Source organism: Grammomys surdaster, unplaced genomic scaffold (assembly GCF_004785775.1).
Source record: "Grammomys surdaster isolate TR1022 unplaced genomic scaffold, NIH_TR_1.0 63, whole genome shotgun sequence".
NCBI classification, from domain to species: Eukaryota; Metazoa; Chordata; class Mammalia; order Rodentia; family Muridae; genus Grammomys; species Grammomys surdaster.
Window position 1 is genome coordinate 14,852,208 of NW_021604565.1, and position 22,242 is coordinate 14,874,449.

General features: G+C 39.1%; 2 protein-coding genes across 7 annotated transcripts in view; both read right to left on the reverse strand.

Moving 5' to 3' along the window:
* Nucleotides 1-8,558, reverse strand: part of Rrm2b (ribonucleotide reductase regulatory TP53 inducible subunit M2B) — a 32,390-nt gene extending 23,832 nt beyond the window's left edge. Inside the window, exons 1-2 of one of the 2 annotated variants that reach the window (XM_028767533.1) lie at nt 8,382-8,558; nt 1,049-1,204 (exon numbers count right to left, since the gene is read on the reverse strand). In XM_028767533.1, coding sequence (XP_028623366.1) covers nt 1,049-1,204; nt 8,382-8,429 — 204 coding nt within the window. In that variant the 5' untranslated portion in view covers nt 8,430-8,558. Of the gene's footprint in view, nt 1-1,048; nt 1,205-8,182; nt 8,310-8,381 lie in introns of those variants that run through there. The other variant, XM_028767536.1, reaches the window with a different exon arrangement.
* A 7,656-nt stretch (nt 8,559-16,214) lies between these two features.
* Nucleotides 16,215-22,242, reverse strand: part of Ubr5 (ubiquitin protein ligase E3 component n-recognin 5) — a 105,236-nt gene continuing 99,208 nt past the window's right edge. For all 5 annotated transcript variants that reach the window (XM_028765502.1, XM_028765529.1, XM_028765520.1 and 2 more), the window contains exons 56-59: nt 21,976-22,089; nt 20,536-20,680; nt 18,814-18,899; nt 16,215-17,290 (exon numbers count right to left, since the gene is read on the reverse strand). In XM_028765502.1, coding sequence (XP_028621335.1) covers nt 17,078-17,290; nt 18,814-18,899; nt 20,536-20,680; nt 21,976-22,089 — 558 coding nt within the window. In that variant the 3' untranslated portion in view covers nt 16,215-17,077. The remainder of the gene's footprint in view (nt 17,291-18,813; nt 18,900-20,535; nt 20,681-21,975; nt 22,090-22,242) is intronic.

A 22,242-nucleotide genomic window follows, 5' to 3' on the forward strand; every position in this document is an offset into this window, starting at 1 on the left:
AGACTGTGAAGTCAGCCTGGCAGGCTCAACGTTGAGAGCCCTGCAGAGACAGCCAAAGTGCTCACATGACTGCACCTCCAGACCCACCCTCAAGCTGGTGCAGGGTCCTCATGATTTTCACAATTTTGGCAGGTTGTTGTTTTCTTTTGGAACCAGGGTTTCTCTGTGTAGCCCTGGCTATCCTCGAACTCACTCTGTAACCAGGCTGGCCTCAAACTCAGGGATTCGCCTGTCTCTGCCTCCTGAATGCTGGGACTAAAGGTGTGCACCACCATGCCTGGTTCTCACCTGTCATTTTTTTAAAATACAGCTACAACTCTGTTCATTCATTAACAGTATAAACTACTGTTCGGCCTGGCAAGATGGCTCAGCAGGTAAAGCCGATTGCTGCCAAAGGCTTAGCCTGATGACATTAGTTCAATTGCACAAAGCCGTGCACACATGAATGAGTGAGTATTAAAAGCAAACAAAAGTCTAAAACTGGTCTCACGTAGTCATAGCAAACCAAGAACCTATTTAAAAATAAAGACTGTGGACTGGCTGCAGAGCCAGCTCGGTGGTTCAGAGCACTGGCTGGCTGCTCAGTTGTCAGCACTCACATGAGAGTTCACATCCACCTCTCACTCCAATTCCTGGGAACCCAACATTCTCTGCTGGTCCCTGAGGGCACCAGGCACACACGTGGTGCATGCATATACATGCAGGCAAACACTCATGCACATAGAATAAAAATAATAAATCTTAAACAGTAGAAAATGGCCTACAGTATATTAGAAGTAAAGGCAGGAGGATTGTGACTATAGACTTACAGAAAGATCTTGGAAATAAACACAAAAATCTGGCAGAATGACTTGTCATTTTCTTGTACTAAGAAACTTATGTCCAGATGCTAATCTAATTATGTTCAATTTAGGTCGATTGATAATTAGTTATATTTACTATTGATGAGCACTAATAATCTATATTAATTATTAGCCATACTTATAAGTAAACATATTTCATTATTCTGTAAGGCAAGAGCAAACGGGATCCAGGCGATGCCACATACCTCTTCTGCTGTCCAGAAAGATGCCTGTGCTTGCTTATACATTCTCCATATGTCAGGGTACTGAATCGGAAAGATGACAAACCGTCGGGAACTCTTTCTTAGGAGTGGCTCTTCCTCTGACCTCACCATATTTTCTTTTGTCTCTGAACACAATTTCTTTTTAAAAACAAAGTACAAATGCTTTTATTACATGGAAACTTCTCTATGACTCACGCTTAAATAGACATCTTGGAAAAGTTCAGGAGGTAGCACAGGTTGGGGAAGCAGTATGACGAATAGAATCTTTCAGTTATCTAAGTAGTGGACAACTGTAGACAGCTAGTTCCAGCTAGGAAGTTTCTTAATTTCTCTAAGCCTCACTCTCTGCTGCTACAAAATTATACTTACTGAATAAGATTGTTCTAATTATTACAAATCCTATAAGCTATACCAGGTGCATAGCAGGCACTAAAATTATTGTGGTTATTGCTACTCTAAGCATAATACAAGCTAAACCAACAAATTATAACAGTGGGAAAATATCTAAGTTTGTGAACAAAATGCCCCTTCAGTGAAACTCTGATTTAGAATGCTGATGTGAGCGAGCCATTGTTACAGGCTACATTTTTAGTTTTTCCTAATCTTAGCTGAAATACTTAATACTTACCTGAAAACTCCTTACCAACAATGTATCTTCTTTATCTACTTTAACATTCCCATATACACTGCTATTCTTACTTGCACTTCAGATTATTCTTTGTGGTACAAAATAGTTTTTACTTGTATGGACAAATTAGCACCCTCACCAGTTAGCAGTTGTCACACTCATATCAAAAGACTGCTACAAAAAAGTAACAATGTATTTTTCATGGTTTCAAATGCTGTATTTTTTTAATTATTTTGTTATTATTGATAACTGATTGCTTCTCATTGGCTTTTTAAAGGTTGTTCTTATTTGTTGAATTATTATAGTGGATATTTGGTCCATCAATACCTCCTTATACCTCCTTATAACTCCAAGAAAGGAACTTTAACTCAGTATTAGAGAATGGCAGTAAAGTCTAAGCTAGACATACTGTCACATGCCTATAATACCTACACCCGGAAGTTGGTTGAAGCAGGAAGACTGCTAAGTTAAGGCCTGTCTGGGCTACAATGAGACTGAGGAGAGGGGGAGAGACAGAGACAGACTCTCAAATACAACATTAGCTAAACCTGAGCCCAAAGGCAGAGGTCTAGAGTAAACAGGTAGGTGTGTGTGTGTGTGTGTGTGTGTGTGTGTGTGTGTGTGTGTGTACTGGTCTACTAGGAATCTGAACTGACGTCCTTATACTTACACAGTAGGCACTTTACTAAATAAACTATCTCCCTAGCTCAATCAACAGATATTTTGAATCTATGTGGCCAATATACCTCTTTTTAATTTTTCTAGAAATAAATTTATTGCCTTTTAATACTATTTTGCATTTTTCATGTGTAATGTAATGTGTATATTATTGAGGTATCATTCAGGATTAGAAATCTACCATCATTCTATTTGCTAGACAGGGCACTGGGAAGGAAAGCACAAATAGTAACCCTTTGGAAACAAGTACCTTGACCTTAGAGTTTTTACAACCTAAGAAACAACTAGCCAGTCTCAGAATTTGTGAACCTTTTGAAGACTAGAACTTGGAATGTAAGTACATTTGTATATAGTGTCTTTCTGTTCTGCCCTGATAAAAATGAAACATAATAATCTGAGGATAGTAGTATTCATGAATGTCAGTGACATTAACTCATGAAGGATTAAAGGAAGTTACATTAGGGAGCATTACTAAATATTTTGTCATATGAAGAGGGTTAATTAACATAGACCTTTGAACTGGGCCAGAGCTGACATATTTCATAATGCATATGTTAATACAACTTGAAGAGGTGCAGGTAAGGCTCTTCAGAGTACACCTGGTAGACCTGTGGTAAGAAACCATATTTTAGAACAGTGGTTCTCAACCTTCCTAATGCTGTGACCCTTTAATACAGTTTCTCATGATATGGTGACCACTAACCATAAAATTATTTTCATTGTTACTTCATAACTTTAATTTTGCTACTGTTATGAATTATAATGTAAATATCTATGTTTTATGATAGTCTTAGGCAACGCCTGTGAAAGGGTCATTCAACCCCTAAGGGGTCACGGCCTGCATGTATTTCATATGGTGGACTGATTAGTAGCAAGAGGATTAAAAGAACTTCTGTTTTTTTTTTTTTTTTTTTCGTTTTTCGAGACAGGGTTTCTCTGTATAGCCCAGACTGTCCTGGAACTCACTCTGTAGACCAGTCTGGCCTCAAACTTAGAAATCCGCCTGTCTCTGCCTCCCAAGTGCTGGGATTAAAGGCATGCGCCACCACCACCCGGCTTAAAAGAACTTTAATGTCAGGTATTAATCCAGTATTTAGGAGGTAGAAGCTAGTGGATCTGAGTTCGAAGCTAGCCTGATCTACAGAGTGAGCTCAGGCCAGCCAGGGATCACAGAGAAACTTTTTCTTGAAACAGGAAAAAGATAATGTACAAAGAAATTGTTGGCTAAGTCAGATATAAATCTTTACCTTCTATTTATATCTGAATTCAAAACAAATTTGTCAAGTCTCACAATTTCTTTGAATGACTTTATAAATAATTTTACAAATAGAAACTTAATATTATTCTACTAGACAAAAGTGGATTTATCAATTGGTATTGTAATTATGATTTTATTTGAAAAAATGGGCTCAGGTATTAATGCCCATGGAAAGGGCCTTGAATGTAAATATAAACTTTGCCATAGCTATTTTCCTATAACCACTCTGAAACGATGCTTTGCTACTAAAAAAAAAAAAAATTTTACTATTCTCATTTTATGAAAAAAAGACAAATAAACCTTTGGATTCTAAAACATTACTCCTTGGCTAAATGTTATCTGAAGATAGCTTGGGTATGTCAATTTTGCATACTAAATGGAAATTAAGAAATTAATTTTTGAAAACTACGGAGCAAGCCATCTAACTTCTAAATGTAAAGTTTTGAAAGCCAGTGAAGGTTTTTAATCTGACAAGTAACATTATTGGATATGTAGTCTATGATCACTTGCAAAAATGAGGCAGATCTGAAAAGAACTAGAAAGAAAAATAAATAACTTAGTATGTTTTCCATTTGGTGCCCAGTGGATATGTGCACCCACCCAAACGCACACATATATTCTCCTCCCAATACATACATGCACATATGCATACTTACTACATACACACATACAAATAATAAGATCTTAAAAATAAAACAATTAGTTCTTGCTAAAAATGTTCAACCTCAGCATCTGCAAGATTTTTACAAGAAATAACAGCAATATAGAATATCCTCAATATGTGGAAACAGCTGAATATTCAGAGGAAAACCTGTTCATTCTCATATTAGTTTAACAAAACTTGAATCAACTGATCCTACTAGTCCAAGCGCCACTAACACAAAGCTGTTAACACAAAGAATCTATTGTTGAGAGAAAGCTTCCTAAGTCTAAGTTACTCCACAATGTATGAAAGTGGCTTGTTTAGGCTGTGCTTATAGAGATCCCATTTTACAGGCAGCTTTTGACTCAATTTTATGGATGGAGACAGTGCTCCTAGGTGGACAAACAAAACTCACTGCTTGTCTAGCACTACCCACGTCACACAATGACAAATGATTTATTCCTGGTAGTAGAAAGGGTACCTCCCTTATATTTGTCAGGTGAACTGAGGATGGAGTGGTACATGAGAGTACTGAAATCTTATTAGGAAACCCAGGCTCAAGAGCTTATCAGACAGAACAGATTAAAGGAGTATAAATCTCTCACATGAACGTCATTAAGTTGTGGGTACCCAGCACTGTGTTGGCAATGGCTCCATACCCTATCATCTGATACTTGGTGTGCACACTGTGGCATGCAGGCATGCGTGTGTGTGTGTGTGTGTGTGAAGGACTGACTAGCAGAGAACTCCTGGTTGTCTCTGGGGCTTGAGCTCAGCCTGGCCCCTTTTGTTGACATGGCCTACTTGACTGGCCTCCACCCATCTGGACCAGAAGCTACTAATTCTTGTTCTACCACAGTTCTGTCCTCCTTGCCTCTGTAGCCAACTACATCCTCAGTTTCAATCGTGACTCTCCTGCAGCCTGATCTCCACAACAGCTTCTTCAATATGGCTGACTCTGAGTTCATTATTTTATCAATACACCTCTATTCGCGTTTCTCTCAGGCCTCTTCTGAAACCTCTTGAACTCTGCCATAGTCACTTTAACTTATATTCATTCTGTAAATTGCATATATAGAAAAATGCTTGCAATGTGTGATATGAGAGTTAATACTAATAACTAAGACCTAAACAAAAGGATGTCCATTTTCCTAAGCCAGACTGCCAAAGAAGGCAGGGTTATCTGGCAACGCTGCCACTGGAACTGCTGTACCTTGTAAATTTATTATCATTCAGTAAACTCTGACATTGTAGGAAGACACAAACATGTTCATCTGTGTTTTTGCCATAGCACACTTACAACAATCTATAAAGTGAAATTTGCAATAAAAATATCAAATTCAGGTACAAAGTTTCTAGTAGATAGCTGCAAATATGACACTGTGGCACAAGAGTGATGGGAACCCTATTAATAATTGCCAAGGAAATGGCTTATCTAGAGAGAACCTATAGGGAACTGGAAGACAACTGAACACAGCCTTGGAGGATGTTAAAGAATGCCAACATTTAGAGCTTGAGATACAGCTTATTTGGAAGAGCGCTTGCTGAAGAGTGCCTGCCTACCGTGCACCACCCAGTGTTCTATCTCTGGTGCCACATAAACAAGGCCCAGAAGATTGATGAAGAAGTTCTAGGTCATCTTCAGCTACATAGTAACTCTGAAGGGTAGCCAGAGATGTGTGAGGTCCAGAATAGAAAAAAAAAAAGGATGGAAAGAAAGAAAGGAAGGCAGTCGGACAGACAGACAAGGGGTAAGGAAGAGAATGCTATTGTATAAAGAGCATATAGTAGAGAAGACAAGTCCCCTTGACTGGAAAGGATGTATAACAAATAAAACAAAAGCACAAGTGACCTGACTTAGATAAAGCCTCGATGAGAAGAATTCTATAAAGGATCCAGACTCTGATCTCAATCAGTCTAAGAGGGTAGGAAACTAATTTTGTGGGGGAAAAAAATGTCAAAGATGTGGTAGCATACAGAAGCTCGTATTCTAACTCTCCTTGCTTTCATTTTCCACCTGCGGGCATTCATTGTGGGATACATTATAAAATGATTCCTACAGATGGATAATCACGAGTTTCTGAATGGGAATTAACATGGAAGACAGATATTCCATATACAGGAAGAATTAGAAAAAGAAACAAGATTTTGCTAATATATACTGTATGAATTTCAGAAATGGACATGAGAACATGAAAGCATTAAGATGTGAAAACTGGAATAAAAAAAATACCTGGGCTTTGATAAGACTTTTCTAGTGGGCCTTATTATTGTTTATTGAAAATTGAGAGCTTAAGGGTTTTTTTTTTGTAGAATTAGTATTGGGAAGTAACAACAAATCACTAAGTTAATGAAGGAGACACTTGACAACAGTAAATAGTCAGGGAAGACTGAAAGCAGAGAGAGAACTAAATTGTAGCTGCACAAAGCTGAGGTGATGAGAACCCGAGGTAAAGCTGGGGAGTAGGGAATCCTTAGCAAGACTCCACTCTTTTCCAAACCTGTGCATTTGGTTTTGTCTTAGGTTCTGGTCATCTGGTATGGTGCTGCTGAGACAAAATCCAGCTTATGATTCCCCAGTAAGCACCTAGAGTGGTCTAATCTAGACTGGCACTCTCCATGCTTCCAATGTGGTTGCCTGTTGTGTCTCTTCCACTTATTTGCATGCAGCTGCAGATATATATATGTTTTAAGTACCATTTCATTCTTATACCAATCAACAAATCTGAAAGAGCTGGTGGAACACTGAATGAGAAGCAATAACTCGGAGAATTGAACCTAGTTCTAGTAATGAGTGTTAGGAATGCCTTTTTGGCCTAAGCGTTCTAATCTTGGGAATTTTGAGAAATTGGTGAATGCTGTAGACCTCGTTCTCTGTAGATTCACATGCAAAATCTACATTAATATAAGGAGACTAATAATCTCATCTACTGCCCTTTAAAATGGCCCTTAACTCAACTGTGCTAAAATCACCGGAAGTGCTTGCTACAAATGCAGGTTGTAGACATGATCATTTAGTTTTTATTAATTACTCCAGATGGTTCTGATACAAATAGCCCACACTGCCCTATCATATCCAGAAAAAGAAAGTGCTTAAGATATCCTTGCATCTCAAAAACTCTTGGATTCACTAAAAAAAAAAAAAAAACTAAAATTTATTCTAGGTCTAAAACTCTGCTCTGTCTTTATGAATCAAGAATAATTTTAAAAAATTAACTCTCAGGTGTTAAGCCAGAATGATTTCTGGTGTCACTGGCAAACCAGAGAAGTCTAAATATCACCTGGATGAAGAAACTGGTGCTAAGTATCTTTGTTTCAAGGGGGAAAATTAAGGGATAGTCATAATTTATTATTAAGTGCTTACAGAATAAAAATCAATTTAGAATCTCCATCTTTGTCTAGAAATTCCAGTATAAGCATCAATGAATGTGGGCTCAAACTTTTATGGCCCCTCCAACTTGCCACAGTACTAACTTCAAGGCACCACAAAGAGAAGCAGGCTCACATACAAAAAAGTATTACTCGTATTCCAGATGATTTGGAAAAAAAAATTTTTTTCTCAAAATGGGGAGTTGGAAATTATACAGTAACAACTTACATTACTATAAAGCCCTATAATTTAATATTTGTTTGCTGTTATTCCGTACTTCTCTTTTTCGTTGTAAGGCTACCTCGTCCTCCCTCCACCTGTCATCCCGTCCCCTCATCCACCTGTGTCAATTGCCACCCGAGTTCTGTTGGGTAGACCCGTCACAGCCCTTTCACCCGCCAGGGCTCCAGACAAGAAAAGACTGGAGAGCAGAGGCTGGAGAACAAGGGAGGACGGAGCCTTCCTGAGCCGGGGCCTCAGAGCGTTGTCCTTGGCCAGCCCCGAGCAGAGCAGCAGAGCAGCACAGCGTCCCTCCTCACCCTTCCCAGGGCCGGCTCCCCAACTCCCCAACACCAGCCTGCGGTGAGGCGCTTCCTTCCGGCCTGCAGTGTTTCTGATGGCGACGAATAAAACACTACTCTACAGCGGACCTGCGACTGACTTGCAGGTTCCCGCAACTTGCAACCTCAAGTTCGGGCGTGACTCTGGGGTGGAGGATGAAGCGACTGCGACATTTACCTCACCCTCCTCCGGCCTGGCCGCTTCCGGCCTTTCCGGGTCACCCATCGCGCAGACTCCGCCAGAGCTACCCGAGCTGAGGAACTGAGCGCGGCAGCCAAACCCGAGTAAGACCAGATCGAGGTAGTCAATTAGTCTGCCCCGTGCGAACCTCCTCCAGCTCCGGGCCCGCCCAGCGGCGCCGGTCCCGGGTTCCAGCCAGCCCATTGGGGTGAGAGCCCCTGCCGTGGCTCCGCCCAGGCACGCTACTCCCCGCCTCAAAGATCCTCCTTTCCTGCCGGCCCCGCCCCATGTCCCAGAGATCCGCCCACCTCGGCCGGCTCCACCCCACGCTTCAGGGATCCGCCTACCTCAGCCGGCCCCGCCCCGCCCATGGCTCCGCCCCTCTTTTCTCAGCGGAGCCGCTTCCCTTCACTGAGCCGGGCTCCGCTCCGGCCTGGAGTCCAGTCCGCAGAACCAGAGCACTTCAAGCCTGTTTTTCCGTGTCGCATGACCCCGCCCACTCTGGCTTCCCCAACCTCCAGGCTCTGAATTCTGGAGCGTCTACTGGAACTTGCTGTCTGCCTTGCTTGCGCCAGGCACGCCGGGACATTCTCCCAGCGACACCGTAGGTTCACTCAGTCAGTCCGAGAGACAGTGGCTGTAGAGCCGCCCGCTGGATGGGATGTGGAGAGCAGGGTGGAAGGAGCGACACTGTTAAAAACTCCAAGGAGGGGGGCTGGTGAGATGGCTCAGTGGTTAAGAGCACTGACTGCTCTCCTAGAGGTCATGAGTTCAAATCCCAGCAACCATATGGTGGCTCACAACCATCTGCAATGAGATCTGATGCCCTCATATGGGTGTCTGAAGACAGCTACAGTGTACTTACATATAATAAATAAATAGAACAATCCTTTAAAAAAAAACCTCCAAGGAGAAAGGAACTCTTGAATTCCAGGAGAAATGGAGGGGGAAAGTGTGTGCGTGAGTGGAGATTGAGAATGAGAAGGAAAATTAGCTAAATTCAGGGAAATATCTTGAAATCTTTGTGAAATTGTTTAAACAATTGAGTAATGTTTATTGACCTTTCCCAACCTGATGGATTCTATACTGCTAAGCCCTTTATGTGAATTAATCTTTAAGACATCTCCCTGTAGTTGATACTGCAATTTTCTTCATGGTCCAGATTAAAAAACTGAACCTGAAATTAAATAACCAAGGTTAAGCAGCCAAAATACAATAGACTCCAATATCCTTGCTACGCATACTTTTCAAGGCAAAGGTTAAAGTGGTAGAGAGAATCGACACTTCTGTATTGTAAGGGCCAAAGACAGTGAACAATGATGGTGGCAGTAATCTTGGTTGAATTACTTGTATAATGTTTTCAGGATATGGTAAGTATATGGTACGTATGACAGAAAAAAATTCCCAAGTAATAAACGGGACAGAACTGTAGCTCGATGATGGAACAACACTCCATGGATGGTACAAGGCTCTGGGTTCAATCCCCAGCACCACACCTACCAGTATACAAACGCAAATAAGACAAACGAATTAAATGAAAGTAAGGTGAAAGAGGAGTGGAGTATGGTATTGAACACCTCTGATTCCAGCATTTTGGGTTGGGGGCTGGGGGGGGGGGGAACAGGAGGATCCTGAAACCAAGGTTGGCCTGGGCTACACAGGAAGATGCAATCTCAAAAACGAACAAAAAAATCCAAAACGTGGAAAAGAAGTAAGAGATTTTCAGTAGATTCTGGAAAGAGCCTTGCTATGATTTCAACAACTGGCATCTGTTTTGTGGTTAGCCTCTAAAATATAAAGTAGAACAGAAACTTTTGCTTTAAGCTCTAAAGCCTACAGTGAAGTGGTTACCCTTACTCTTTAGAGCAATATGATCAAATGTTGAGTGAAAACTTTTTACATATTGAATTCTGGGAGGAGGAAAATCATTCTCACAAAAGATAACTTACCAAAGATTGCATGGCAAATAAATAACAAACAAGTGTTCATTTAAAGTCATCAAACAGTATGTCTCAAAGCATTTTTTTAAGAGTAATTCTGCATGAAGACAGAGGAGCATTTAGATGCAGATAAAGCGACCTGCTTAATTCTCCCTGAAATCTGTTATTTTGGAAGGAAAGGAATGCCTAGCATGGCCCAGAATTCCAGTCTGCTTCCTCAACTAAGGAGTATGGGAATCCCGAGTGAGCCTCCCTTCTCAGAGCACAGACATGGAGAACCATTCCATCAGGGCTTTCCTGATGCTCCATCCGAGTGAGCCTCCCTTCTCAGAGCACAGACATGGAGAACCATTCCGTCAGTGCTTTCCTGATGCTCCATTTGTGTTGACGTCTTACAACTTTCGCAGGTCTGTTCAATTGAAGTTTCGTCAGTTTGCAGAGTCCTACATGATGTTTTTACAGGGCAGACAGTATCCACCAACCCTCCACTCAGGTGAGTGTGAGGATAGCACCTCCCCCCCCCCCCCAGTACCTGGAAGAACCTGTTTGGTCCTACACCAGAGCAAGGAGACTATTTTAAAAATATTTTTCAAGTATATGAATGGTGTGTGTATGTAGGTACCTGTGGAGTTCAGAAAAAGGTCTTGGATGCCTTGGAGCTAGAGATACAGAGTACTTGGAAACTGAATTTCTATCTTCTGCATCACCCCCAAAGGGAATGTGTGTATTTGGAGCAGTAGGGGTGTGGAGCACTGTCCTTGGTGCTGATGTTACTCACAGTGGTCCAAGAGGTCCAGACAAATCAACTTTTTACTTTCCATCAATTCTCAGCCCCCGAGACTGAAGTACAAAAGTAACCAAAGACCAAGCTATAAGCAGTGGTCAGAGACAAATGCCGTTTTGATTTCAGAAACAGACAAGACAGAAATCACTCCTCTTGCTAACTGCACTAATAGTTTGCTTTCCTAGTGTCGTGGCTTCTCTTCTACCCTGATCTTGATTTGATTCTTCAGCCGATGGAGACATGAAGACGCCGTGTGACTTTCTTGGAAGTGGCAGCAGACATCCATGTGGTAAACACAGGTGATCTCTGCTGTAGGAGCAATCAGTGAGAAAGAAAAATGGTCCAAGGGAAGAAGACAATTCATTTTTAATGTCAGAAACAATAAGCACCAGTCAAGCACAACGTTAGGTATTGAGTATACAGAAAATGAAACATGGAACAGAAAGAGGCCTTAGAGCACCAAACTATTCATAGGAAATTCTGGTTTCCTCACTTAATAGCGTTTTTACTAAATACTTCCTATCTGCTTAGAAACACAATTTTATCTTCAGTGAGCATTTCCAGTGTTGTGTTATTGTTTCCAGTGTTGCTATGTGTTATGATTGACTGCCTACTAATCCAGTCAGCCTCACTGACAAACCATATAACTCACAATACTTTCATTCCTTAACGAAATGGCACATGCCTCTTAAATGATCACTCTTAAGTTTTGACTCCTTTATTAGACTCTCCTGAAATCACTGCGAATAGAAAAAGTCTATTTACTGTTTTCACAGAGGTGGTACCAGGTCTAAAAGAGCATACAAGCACACATGACTTGGTCCCTTTCACATATTACCTCGATTCCTAGGTTTTCCTTTTGAAATCTGGACAGATGCAAATCTGGACAACTCAAGTCTACAAAACCAGCATAATGAGGTCAATGCAAAGATCTACTACCAGTTCAGATAGCTAGCAGCAGTCACTTCTAATATGGGGAAAGGAGTCCCCTGTGAAAACAATTCCCTGGGTAGCCAGCCCTTTGGGAGCAATGGGCCTTGAGGCTCTCCTCTCAGGTAAAAGAAAATCCTTGCAGAACACTGGCCAACACCAAACTTGCTTTTAAACCACAGAAACATATGGAGTTATACTTATTAACAAGTCATGCTTACTATTCAGAAAGACCTCCAATGGAGAGGAGAGCAGCATATTAGGAAGTGTAGAGATTAGAGCTAATTAGAATAGGCTATGTGCAGAATAGTGCAAGTGTCACATTAAGGCAATGAGAATGCAAGAAAGAATGAGTTAATACTTGTTAACAACATCGGCCTAGGGCCGGAGAGATGGCTCAGCTGTTAAGAACACCAACTGCTTCTTTCTAAGTTCAATTCCCAGCTCTCACATGGAGGCTAACAATCTTCTATAACTTTAGTTCCAAGGGACCCAACATGCTCTTCTGTGCTCCATGGGCACTGCATACATGCAGTACAGAGAGACACACATGCAGGCAAAATACCTGTATGGATAGAATAAAAATAAATCCTTTAAAAAAAAAGAACATCTTTTTAAAATGCCTTCATCAGCTGTGGAAGATATTAAATGAGTAAATGACTTGATATTAAACTACAGGTTTAAAAACATGGGTAGCTAGGGAATCAACAATGCCTTTGGCAATGGATTCTTGGTAGGCAGAAGAGTTCAGTTCTAAACCAGACAGCTGAGTGTGCCTCAGCCTTATATTTGCTGCTGTGGCTGACATCTTCAAAGCCATATTGAATAACTAGTTAACTCTAATGAATCAGCAGTCAATATTACAGACTGCTTTAAGTTTTAAGAACTGTATGAAGAACATCTAGCCACAGAAACATTTTAGGCACTGGCACACCCAGGATAACCACAGGACAAAGGAAGTGAACATAGTCCTAAGAACAATGTTTTAGTGAAACAATTATACTGAAGCAGACCTTAGCCTTTGGCACTCAACACATTAACGTTCAAATGATGTAGACCAGCCTAGTGTTACAAAGCCTTTCTACATAAATCAGCTCCTCGTGCTGCATTTCTGAATGGTCACTTCCTTCCTGATTGTAGGCTTTGCTACTTCTACTTACATGGGGCAAGAGTCTGGTGCTCACACTCCACACCTACGCTTTCACCCTTGTGCTTGCTCAGTGCCTACAACTGTGCCTCGTTTTTACTTACTCACTACCCCCAATCCATTTCTTGGTAGTTGAAGGTTATTATGTTTTCCTGTAGGCAGAATTTTTCTAATAAAATAGGACAAAACTGTGTTTATTCCCTAAATGTACCAAATGAATATGGTAGTAAAAATCACATAAGCCTTCCATTTCTGTGGGCTATGATTCCAAGAGACAAATTGGGGGGAAAAAAAAAGCTGGCTACCTAGGAACACGAGACACTTTGAAGATCTGAAAGGCTAATGTGTGACACATAAAGCCTACCTAACCGTTACCATTCAAGCTTGGCACACTTTATGTGCTTTATTATTATTATTTGGGTGGGGGGCATACATGCCAAGGTGCAAATGCAGAAGGCTGAAGACAACTTGCCCTTGGCTCTCCTACCTTGTGGGTTCTGAAGATCAAATTCATATCATTAAACAAGGCAATGAGTGTCTTTACCCATTGAGCCATCTTTTTTAGTTTGCAGTCCTTTTAAATTTCAAGAGAATGTAGAACAAAATCATTTCATCATATCCTTTTTAAGACACTTAGATTTCAATGGTTATAACATTAACTTATAACTAATAGAACTTTAAAGCATGTCTTCAAAGTTCGAGTTCACTGAGGAAAATTACTGAAGGATAAATCCATTTGTTTTTAAATCTTTTGCAAGCTTATGAATCACTGCTTTTTCAAAATAGCAAAGTCAGAGAGCATCATGATGGTCTAGGGCTCCATACTGAATATAATGCACCTAGAACCTTCCTGGCACATCATTAGTCTCGTGACTGAGTTGCACGATCATACCTTCCACAAAATACTACTGCAGTCCTATGTTAGGAATGCAAACTCCATAGTGCCCGTGATCCATCTAACTTACCAGTTTAGCACATAACAGGTGGATAACTTTCACTAAATCAGTTCCCTGAGGACATCGAGGAGGCAAATACTGAAAAAGTGCTTAGCACATACTAAGTACTTACTAAAAATAATGAAGAGGAAATTAATATATAATCAGTAATCTAATTTTTTTTGGATTATAAGCAAGGTAACGTAACAGACTTTGTATTTGTGTTTTTAAATAAATCACATTGCAAATACATTTGTGTGGTAACTAAATGGTATTGTAAGTTTTCTCTGTATATTCGTACCCATTTTAGTTGATGTAAACATGGTGAAGAACTCAAGCAGTCCATTAAAGGCCTATTTATCCAGCCCTGATCAAGTGAGAGCCACAACTGATCAACAGTTGCACTTTTTCATAAATTTCAAGTTGGAAAAGCTTGGCTTTAAGAAAATTTTGCAGTGGACTTTATATTCATGAGTGAAATGGAATGAATGCTTTCTGGGCTGACTTTTAGAGTTCACTTGGATGCTGCTCTATTATAAAGACTGCTGGCTTCCACCACTTAGCGTTACCAGAAGACAAACAGTGCCCAGGAATCTGCAATAACAAGTAAATCTTTGCAATGTGGAAGCATAAGAATTATTCCCTCAAAAGAAGATTTCAATTTGAGCTTGAGTCTTACAGTTGTTGTTACATTCATTAAAGTAACCCTATCTTTATAGCAGAGAGGTTGTCTGGGAACCAGTACTAAGTAGTAAAAGAATTCCTTTTGAAGCATCCCCTCAAGCCTGTGGCAGTAAGCCAAAGCCATTCCAGAGCATCTTGATGTCCACATGTCAGAGGATGCAGGAAATAGCCAAACTTCAAAAGCTCCGGTGAAGTTTGAAGTTAATTCTCAGTTTCCTAAATTGTTCCCATTTCTGTTTTACTTAACGAGACCAAAAGAGAACCTTATTTTATATGATTTTTGTCTTGCATACATTTAAGCTTTACTGAAAACAAAACAAAAAGCCACACACTACAAAACAAAACAAAACAAAACAAAATCCCCCACCCACACACACACAAAGAAAAAAACCTTACTATATTCTTAATATAAAGAATAATATAAAAACATTTTAACCAAAATGGAAGACCTCAGACATCTTGCATTTCAAATATTGCATTATTTTAAGTATTTTCATTCTTTCAGTAACTATTAAAAGTAACGTTACAATTAGGGTCCAAGTGTCGTCCTCATCATATTTAACCTTTTGTCATTTAATAGTTACCAAACCTGTCAAGTGCACACAAGGGATACGTTTACGTTTTATTCCTTTTAGACACATTGGTGTTTGTTAGCTCTTAATTCTGTAGAGTATTTAGACATATAAACCAATTTGTCACTTTGGCTACTTTATGTATTAATTTTGCATGGTATTGTATACATTTTATATCTTTAGTGTTGAAAGGGCTGAAAAATGCCATGTGATTCAGTCTTTTAAAGGAAGTTACACAATTAAAACACAGTAACTTTATACATGAGAACTATCAAAGGCCAGAAGTCTTAACAGGCACTGAAAAGACATGAGAGACAACAAAAGTTCTCTCGTTCATCTTTTTATAATTAAGTAACTAGTTTTAAATCCTAGTAGGGACTTTTTATTCCTTGTTACCCCACCGAATAAAACTGCCAAGTCCACAAACATAAGGGTATTGGTCCCAGACCACAGAGAGTCTTTTTTTAAAAAAAAAGAAAAGAAAAAGAACCTGTCACTTGGTTAACTCAAAACTTCTGTGCCGATTACTGATCGCACTTCTCTTCTACCTGTAAAAAGGCCTGGCTGGGTGCCATTTAGGATTCTCTGCTAACTGTAAAATGTGGACTGATTTTCTTAACTTTCATATATTTCACATGTATATAAACTTAAAAAAAAAAGTATGAATATAACCATGTCAGTGCATTGCCCCTAGCTTCAAAAATGTACAGCTATATAAATAAAAACTGTTTCTTCAATGTTACTTGACATTTCTTCTGTAATTTATTTAAAAAAGTAAAATGTAACAAGGTACTTAAAAAAAGGCTAGATACAAAAGTAGTTAAGCTGCTCACGAACATTTAAAATTTTCCAAAATGTATTTTCAGTAATCATGATCTTATAAAACATTTTACAGTTATCAGAAAGTGCCCAGGCTGAGTACACATAACTGAATCACCTTTTAGTACAGACTTCTGGTTAGAACTCAAGTGCAGTGTGACCTGTCCACCTGCACTGAAACAGGTACAAAGAAAAAAAGGTGACTGTGGTAAGGTATTATGCATCAGCCCACCGTATGTACAGAAAAGTGCCTCTCGCAAATGAACACATTACATGCAAAGTTTTAGTGGTACCTAGTATCCTAGAGCTCAGTACTGCTGAAATAACCCACAATAAAAGTGGGGTTTATAGGTAAAAGTAATTTCGTCTCTAAAAACTGAATGTAAAGAACTTTTTACAAGTTCCATATACATGATACACAATTGCAGTCAACCACAAATAACACTATTAAAAAAAAAGTTAAAATGAAAACACAGAACATACTTAATTTTTTATTTTGAAATTCCCTATTCCCTCTATACAAGAACCTTTGCTGAAACACTTTCCACAAAGGCAGCAGTGAATTTTCAGAACATTTTACATTTTTCCCCCTCAGCAAAAAAGATAAATCACAGTGTAAATTATGTTGTTCTGCTGTCATCTTTGGCTGGGGTTAGACCTAGAAGTTGTTGACTAGCAAACCATCATAGAGAAAAGGTGCCAGTGCTTCTCAGGCCTTTAAGCTACAAACTCAGCAAGGAATGTTTGCATTTAATCTCTTTAAGGTACCACCAGGGGAGGGGTATGACAGCATTAACTTCCATAAACTTTTATAGACAAATGGGAAAAAAAATCTACAAAATTAGCTAGTAATATTACACAGCAATACACACTTTTTATACTCTACACAAAACCAAAATTCTTGGTCTTAATGGCGAGTAGTAATTTCTGTTTGAGGATCTGTTTAGAGGAATAGAGTGGGACATAAAGTCGAGAAATACAAGTATTTGCAGTAGGAAGATGTTGGTCATCTGGTGGTCTTATTGTGATTGAGGGCATAGGCTGGAAACCTTCCTCACTGGCTGGCAGGGACGGGCTTGACGTCCAGAAGTAAACCTAAAATAAAGCAGAGTAAGTAGAGCATTACAATGCTGGCTGTAACAGATTGATAGTCAGCTTTAACTCTGGCGACATATACAACTCCACTGTGACGTTTTAAACTTGAAGCGAGAGAGAAAGACACAAAGACACACAGAGATAGACCCTGAATTTGAAAAAGAGCAAGGGAGGGTTTGGAGAAAGGAGGGAAATGACGTAATTATAATCTCAAAACAACTAACAAACAAAATATCCCTTAGTTTCAAAAGTATTTTCTTGTGCTAAAGGACCACAATCAATTATATTTCAATGAGCTACATTTAAAAAAAAATGTTCAGGATTAAAAGAGAAAAAAAGGTGTCACATTATGTTTTTTTTTTTAATTGTTCTTTTAAAGTAACTGTCTTAAGGCCTGAGAGTTTTCTCATCTGAGACATGAAGCTATTGTGTCAAACAATCGCTAAGGACGTTTATTGTAGCTAAGTTCTCCGAGTAACTCTTACTGAAGAAAAAAAGAAAAGAAAAAGGAAAAAACAAAACACATCTCTAAACAAAAGAAAAACTAACATTCCCCCAGGCTAGCTAAAAAGTCATTTTATATTTTATCTACTAACAAAATAATATAGTTTTATCAATGGTAATTATGATAACATAGTAATTTTATAACAATAACTGAATATTGGGAAATATCTACAATGGATCAAATTTCATACAATGGCATATGGGATTCTAGTACAAATTTATTTTGTACAACACACAGTGTAAACCAATGCTGCCCAGTTACTTGTCTAATGTTACTCTATTTATTACTAAATATACCAAAGAAATGCTTCTTTGCAGAAATACGTACTTATGAATATAAAATACCCTTCAAGATCTATCCTTCTATACACTCACGTACCAATCTTCTACAAGAGTTCAATCTATGGTATTTACTTTGTACAACTAAGCACTGAAATAAATCTAACTTTCCAAAGTGACTCAGAAAGTAATTGGGGTTATTTTCTAAAACATAATTGTGTAAGAAACATCATCTTAGAATGCTACAAAGGGAAAAGAAGAAACAAACCCTCTCCAAAATATAACTGTTAAAGAACTAGGAACAAAGCTGGTCCTATCCATTCATTTGACAGCTTAATGGAAACCAATTCCAGAATGAATGAGATGGGGCTAGCAGCAAGTGGGTTAGCGGGTAGACAGAAAGAGATGCTCTTCCAAAAGACCTGGGTTTGATTCCCAGCACCCAAACAATGACTCCAAACGATCTGTAACTCTAGTCCCAAGGGATCTCACACCCTCTTCTGGCCTCTGAAGACACTACATGCATATGGGAGGGGGAATGAATGGTCAACCAAAGTGGTAAACTTCACAGAACTTTTATCAGTAAACTGTTCTCCAAGAGGGAGGTCCACCATCCCATCCCCTAAACGCACGCATGCGCGCACACTCACACTCACACACACACACACAGAGAGAGAGAGAGAGAGAGAGAGAGAGAGAGAGAGAGAGAGAGAGAAAGTTTTGTGAGACTTTTAACTTACCAGGTCCTGTCGTTCTGTCATGCTCATTTTCTCTACTATTGACCAGAACCAACGTTTGAATTGGAGGAGCTTCTCAGCATTTTCTCCTAAAAATATAAATTCAATGTGTTATATTAGATGTTGTTTCTTTTGAGTACTGGTAAACTTCTTAAACAAAGATAAATTAAACTTTAAAATTTAAGACATCTGGGGGCTGGAGAGATGGCTCAGTGGTTAAGAGCACTGACTGCTCTTCCAGAGGTCCTGAGTTCAAATCCCAGCAACCACATGGTGGCTCACAACCATCCGTAATGAGATTTGATGCCCTCTCCTGGTGTGTCTGAAGACAGCTACAGTGTACTCATAAGTAAAATAAATAAATCTTAAAAAAAAAAAAAAAAAAAAAAAAAAAATTTAAGACATCTAATTCCTAACAGGAAATTAAAGCTTTTTGTGCAATTACAAACTTTTGTAATTAATTAGGTCACCCTGACTTGAATAAGAGAGAAAATGCAACCTGTCATCATCAAGGTTGATGCAAATCTCATCTGTAAACCCTGATTCTCCTGTGAATTTAAGCCACAGTGCTTCTCAAACCAGAGTTGACATGCCCCAGGAAACCTTTTTAAAAGGCAGATATTTTCCATTCACTATTCACTGGGTCTAGAAGATGGAAGAGAATGACACCAGAGTCTATATTTCTAAAGTTTTCCAATGATGCTCATGCTACTCATCTGATATCTTTGCATTTGTTATTTGTTTTCCCTTCTACAGTTTTGGTTTTAAAATGAAACAAGTTCTTCTAAGTACTGATATTAAAATGTGGCACAAAGACCATTACATAAAGGTTAGTATAAATATCAGTTTAAAATTTTCTATAATTTAAGCTCATCTTGATGGCACATGTTTAATCTTAGCACTCAAGAAGCAAAGGCAGATAGGATCTCTGTGGGTTCAAGACCAGCCTAATCTGTATAGTAAATTCCAAGACAGCCAATATTCCATAGACCCTATTTCAAAAAACCTAAATCTAAAATTTAGTGGAGGCCACTTAACAAAACAGAAAACACAAAAGGGAAAAATTCATATTCATGTACATAGAAATCTTGGTACAGCCGTAATCTTTTCATAATCAACTTCTTATAGCTTTAAATTCTACACTTACTTTGAATGTCTAAAAAATAAAACATCTTCAGGGCAAATCACACACTGAGATAAAGCTTATTTGCAAAAGATTATCACTACTTTTTTTGCTTCTAGAATCATGTGACTTTTGTCTTTACAATAGCCAGTCACAACTCTACAAAGCAAACACTATGTGATCAAATTCTTTGACTGCCAGAGGCATAGGAAACATTTATTATTTTTATTACTTTAGCATATCAACATTGTTTTGCCACCACAAACAATGTTACTGTGTTCTAAATTAGTCATCTTTTTGTTCGGATGTGAGCATACACACACATATTTTTTAAGAAAGGTTCTCACACTAAGTATTTGAAGTAGACCTCAAACTTCAGATCCTCCTGCTTTGGCCTCCCACAAGGGACAAAATTAGAATAAGCTAATTCTAAGCTATCAAAATACTAAATTTGATTTAATCATACCTTTAAAAGTAATATGAATAAAAAAACCAAACCTGATTGTTTACAGGACTTGGGAAACTCTCAGATCCAGAACCTGAGAAGGGCATTGAGCCAGCTCTCAGGCTTTCCCCTCTCAGAGAGCCTTCAGTTTTCCTACCTGACTCATCATTGAAGGACGTGAAACTGATCAGCATCTGCACGTTGACTTCACCACAGCCATTCACCAACAGCCGGAAGTCCTCCGCCGTTAGGTCTTCTAAGGAGTTCTTTGGAAGCACATCTAACAGACCCTTTCTCATTGCCTAGAGAGTTTACATTGTTTTCTTTTAGTATAAGCAGTACTTTATTTCCTAAGGTATCTGCTTATACTATTAAAACTCAGTATCTAATTTTAGCAGCATTCTCTAAAAAATATTAGTTCCTAAAGCGAGGAGAAAGAGCAGGGCTGTATTGTGACTTTCTTACCAAAGTCAAGACAGAAAGAAGGAAAAGCTGAGCACAAAAATAGGCTGCAGTTCAGAAGTTAGTGTTCTTATATTCCAGTAGAAAAGGGATATTACTTTTTACATTATATAAATAACACACAGCATATGAGGTAAGCGTCACTTCAGTTTGGTGAAAGTGTATTCTAGAAAACACACACAACAACAAACCCCCCAGACTCAAACCCAAAATCTATTGGAAAATGTACCCAGAGCTATGCTGAATACCTTAGGAGCATTAATTGGTCAATCTTCGGCTCGCTTTAGCCTGCTAACGTGCAGTTAGAAAGTAGTGAGTGGAGTAATAACTTAATCTCAGTATAATAATTCCCAGTACAAGAAATCAGTACCACTCTTAGTTTCCAGAAATTTTATCCTGGAAAGGGAAAGCATTAACACTGCAGGAATGATGTGCTGATTTTTTGAAAGGGCCTGAATGCAGAGCTGGCCCTTGGGGTCTTGAGAACTTCATGTGTGGAATACCACCTCCACTGCGGAGATTAGGGCAATACCCTAATAACCTAGATAATCCAATGTTATTTGTGTTAACAATATGGTAGAAACATGCTTTCATCTAAAACTGCAGTAATGGCAGCTGGATGTACAGCCAGGAAACACTTACAGATCTGACCACCAATAAAAACCCTGGGCTGTGACTCTAAGCAATGTTGCACATGGGCTGAAGCACCTTACACTCAGAGGAAGAAGTATATTGTCTGCGACAGCCACTCATGTCCTGACCTATAGGAACCCTTTAGGTTCTGCGTACTATGGCCTCCTTCTCTGCTTATGTTGCTGGGGTGTCTTTGCATTTAGTAAGAATAGTGAGTGCAGTGAGTCCTTCTAACTAGGATATTAGTAAGCACAGGCGGCAACAGGATGAGTAAAGAACTGGATTTCAGTCCTACAAGCCCCTTCCAACTTACGCTTACTAGAACTACTTCCTGATGGTTAGCTTTTCCAATAGTTATATCCAAAAGAACTGAGAACTTAGTCTGAACTGTTAAATTTAGTTGTAAACTCATTTTAACTTTGAAAACTTGGGCCTTTTGCAGATTACTGGGCTAATTCACCACAATGCCAACACAAAAAGTTTCATCACATGACATACTCACATGCAATGGCTGTTCTGCGACCACCAACATTCTGTGCTCTGCATATTTCCTTACATACTCATATACATTCTGCGGAGTGACTGGGATATTTACACCATTTGGAATAAGTTCAACCTACAAAAAATTCAGCAGTGACATTTAAAAGCAATTCTGACAAGCATTAACAGTTGATGAGAACTTTCTATCTCACTTGTTCTTCTCTGTTATCTCCTATAATGCCGTGTGTGTGTGTGTGTGTGTGTGTGTGTGTGTGTGTGTGTGTGTGTG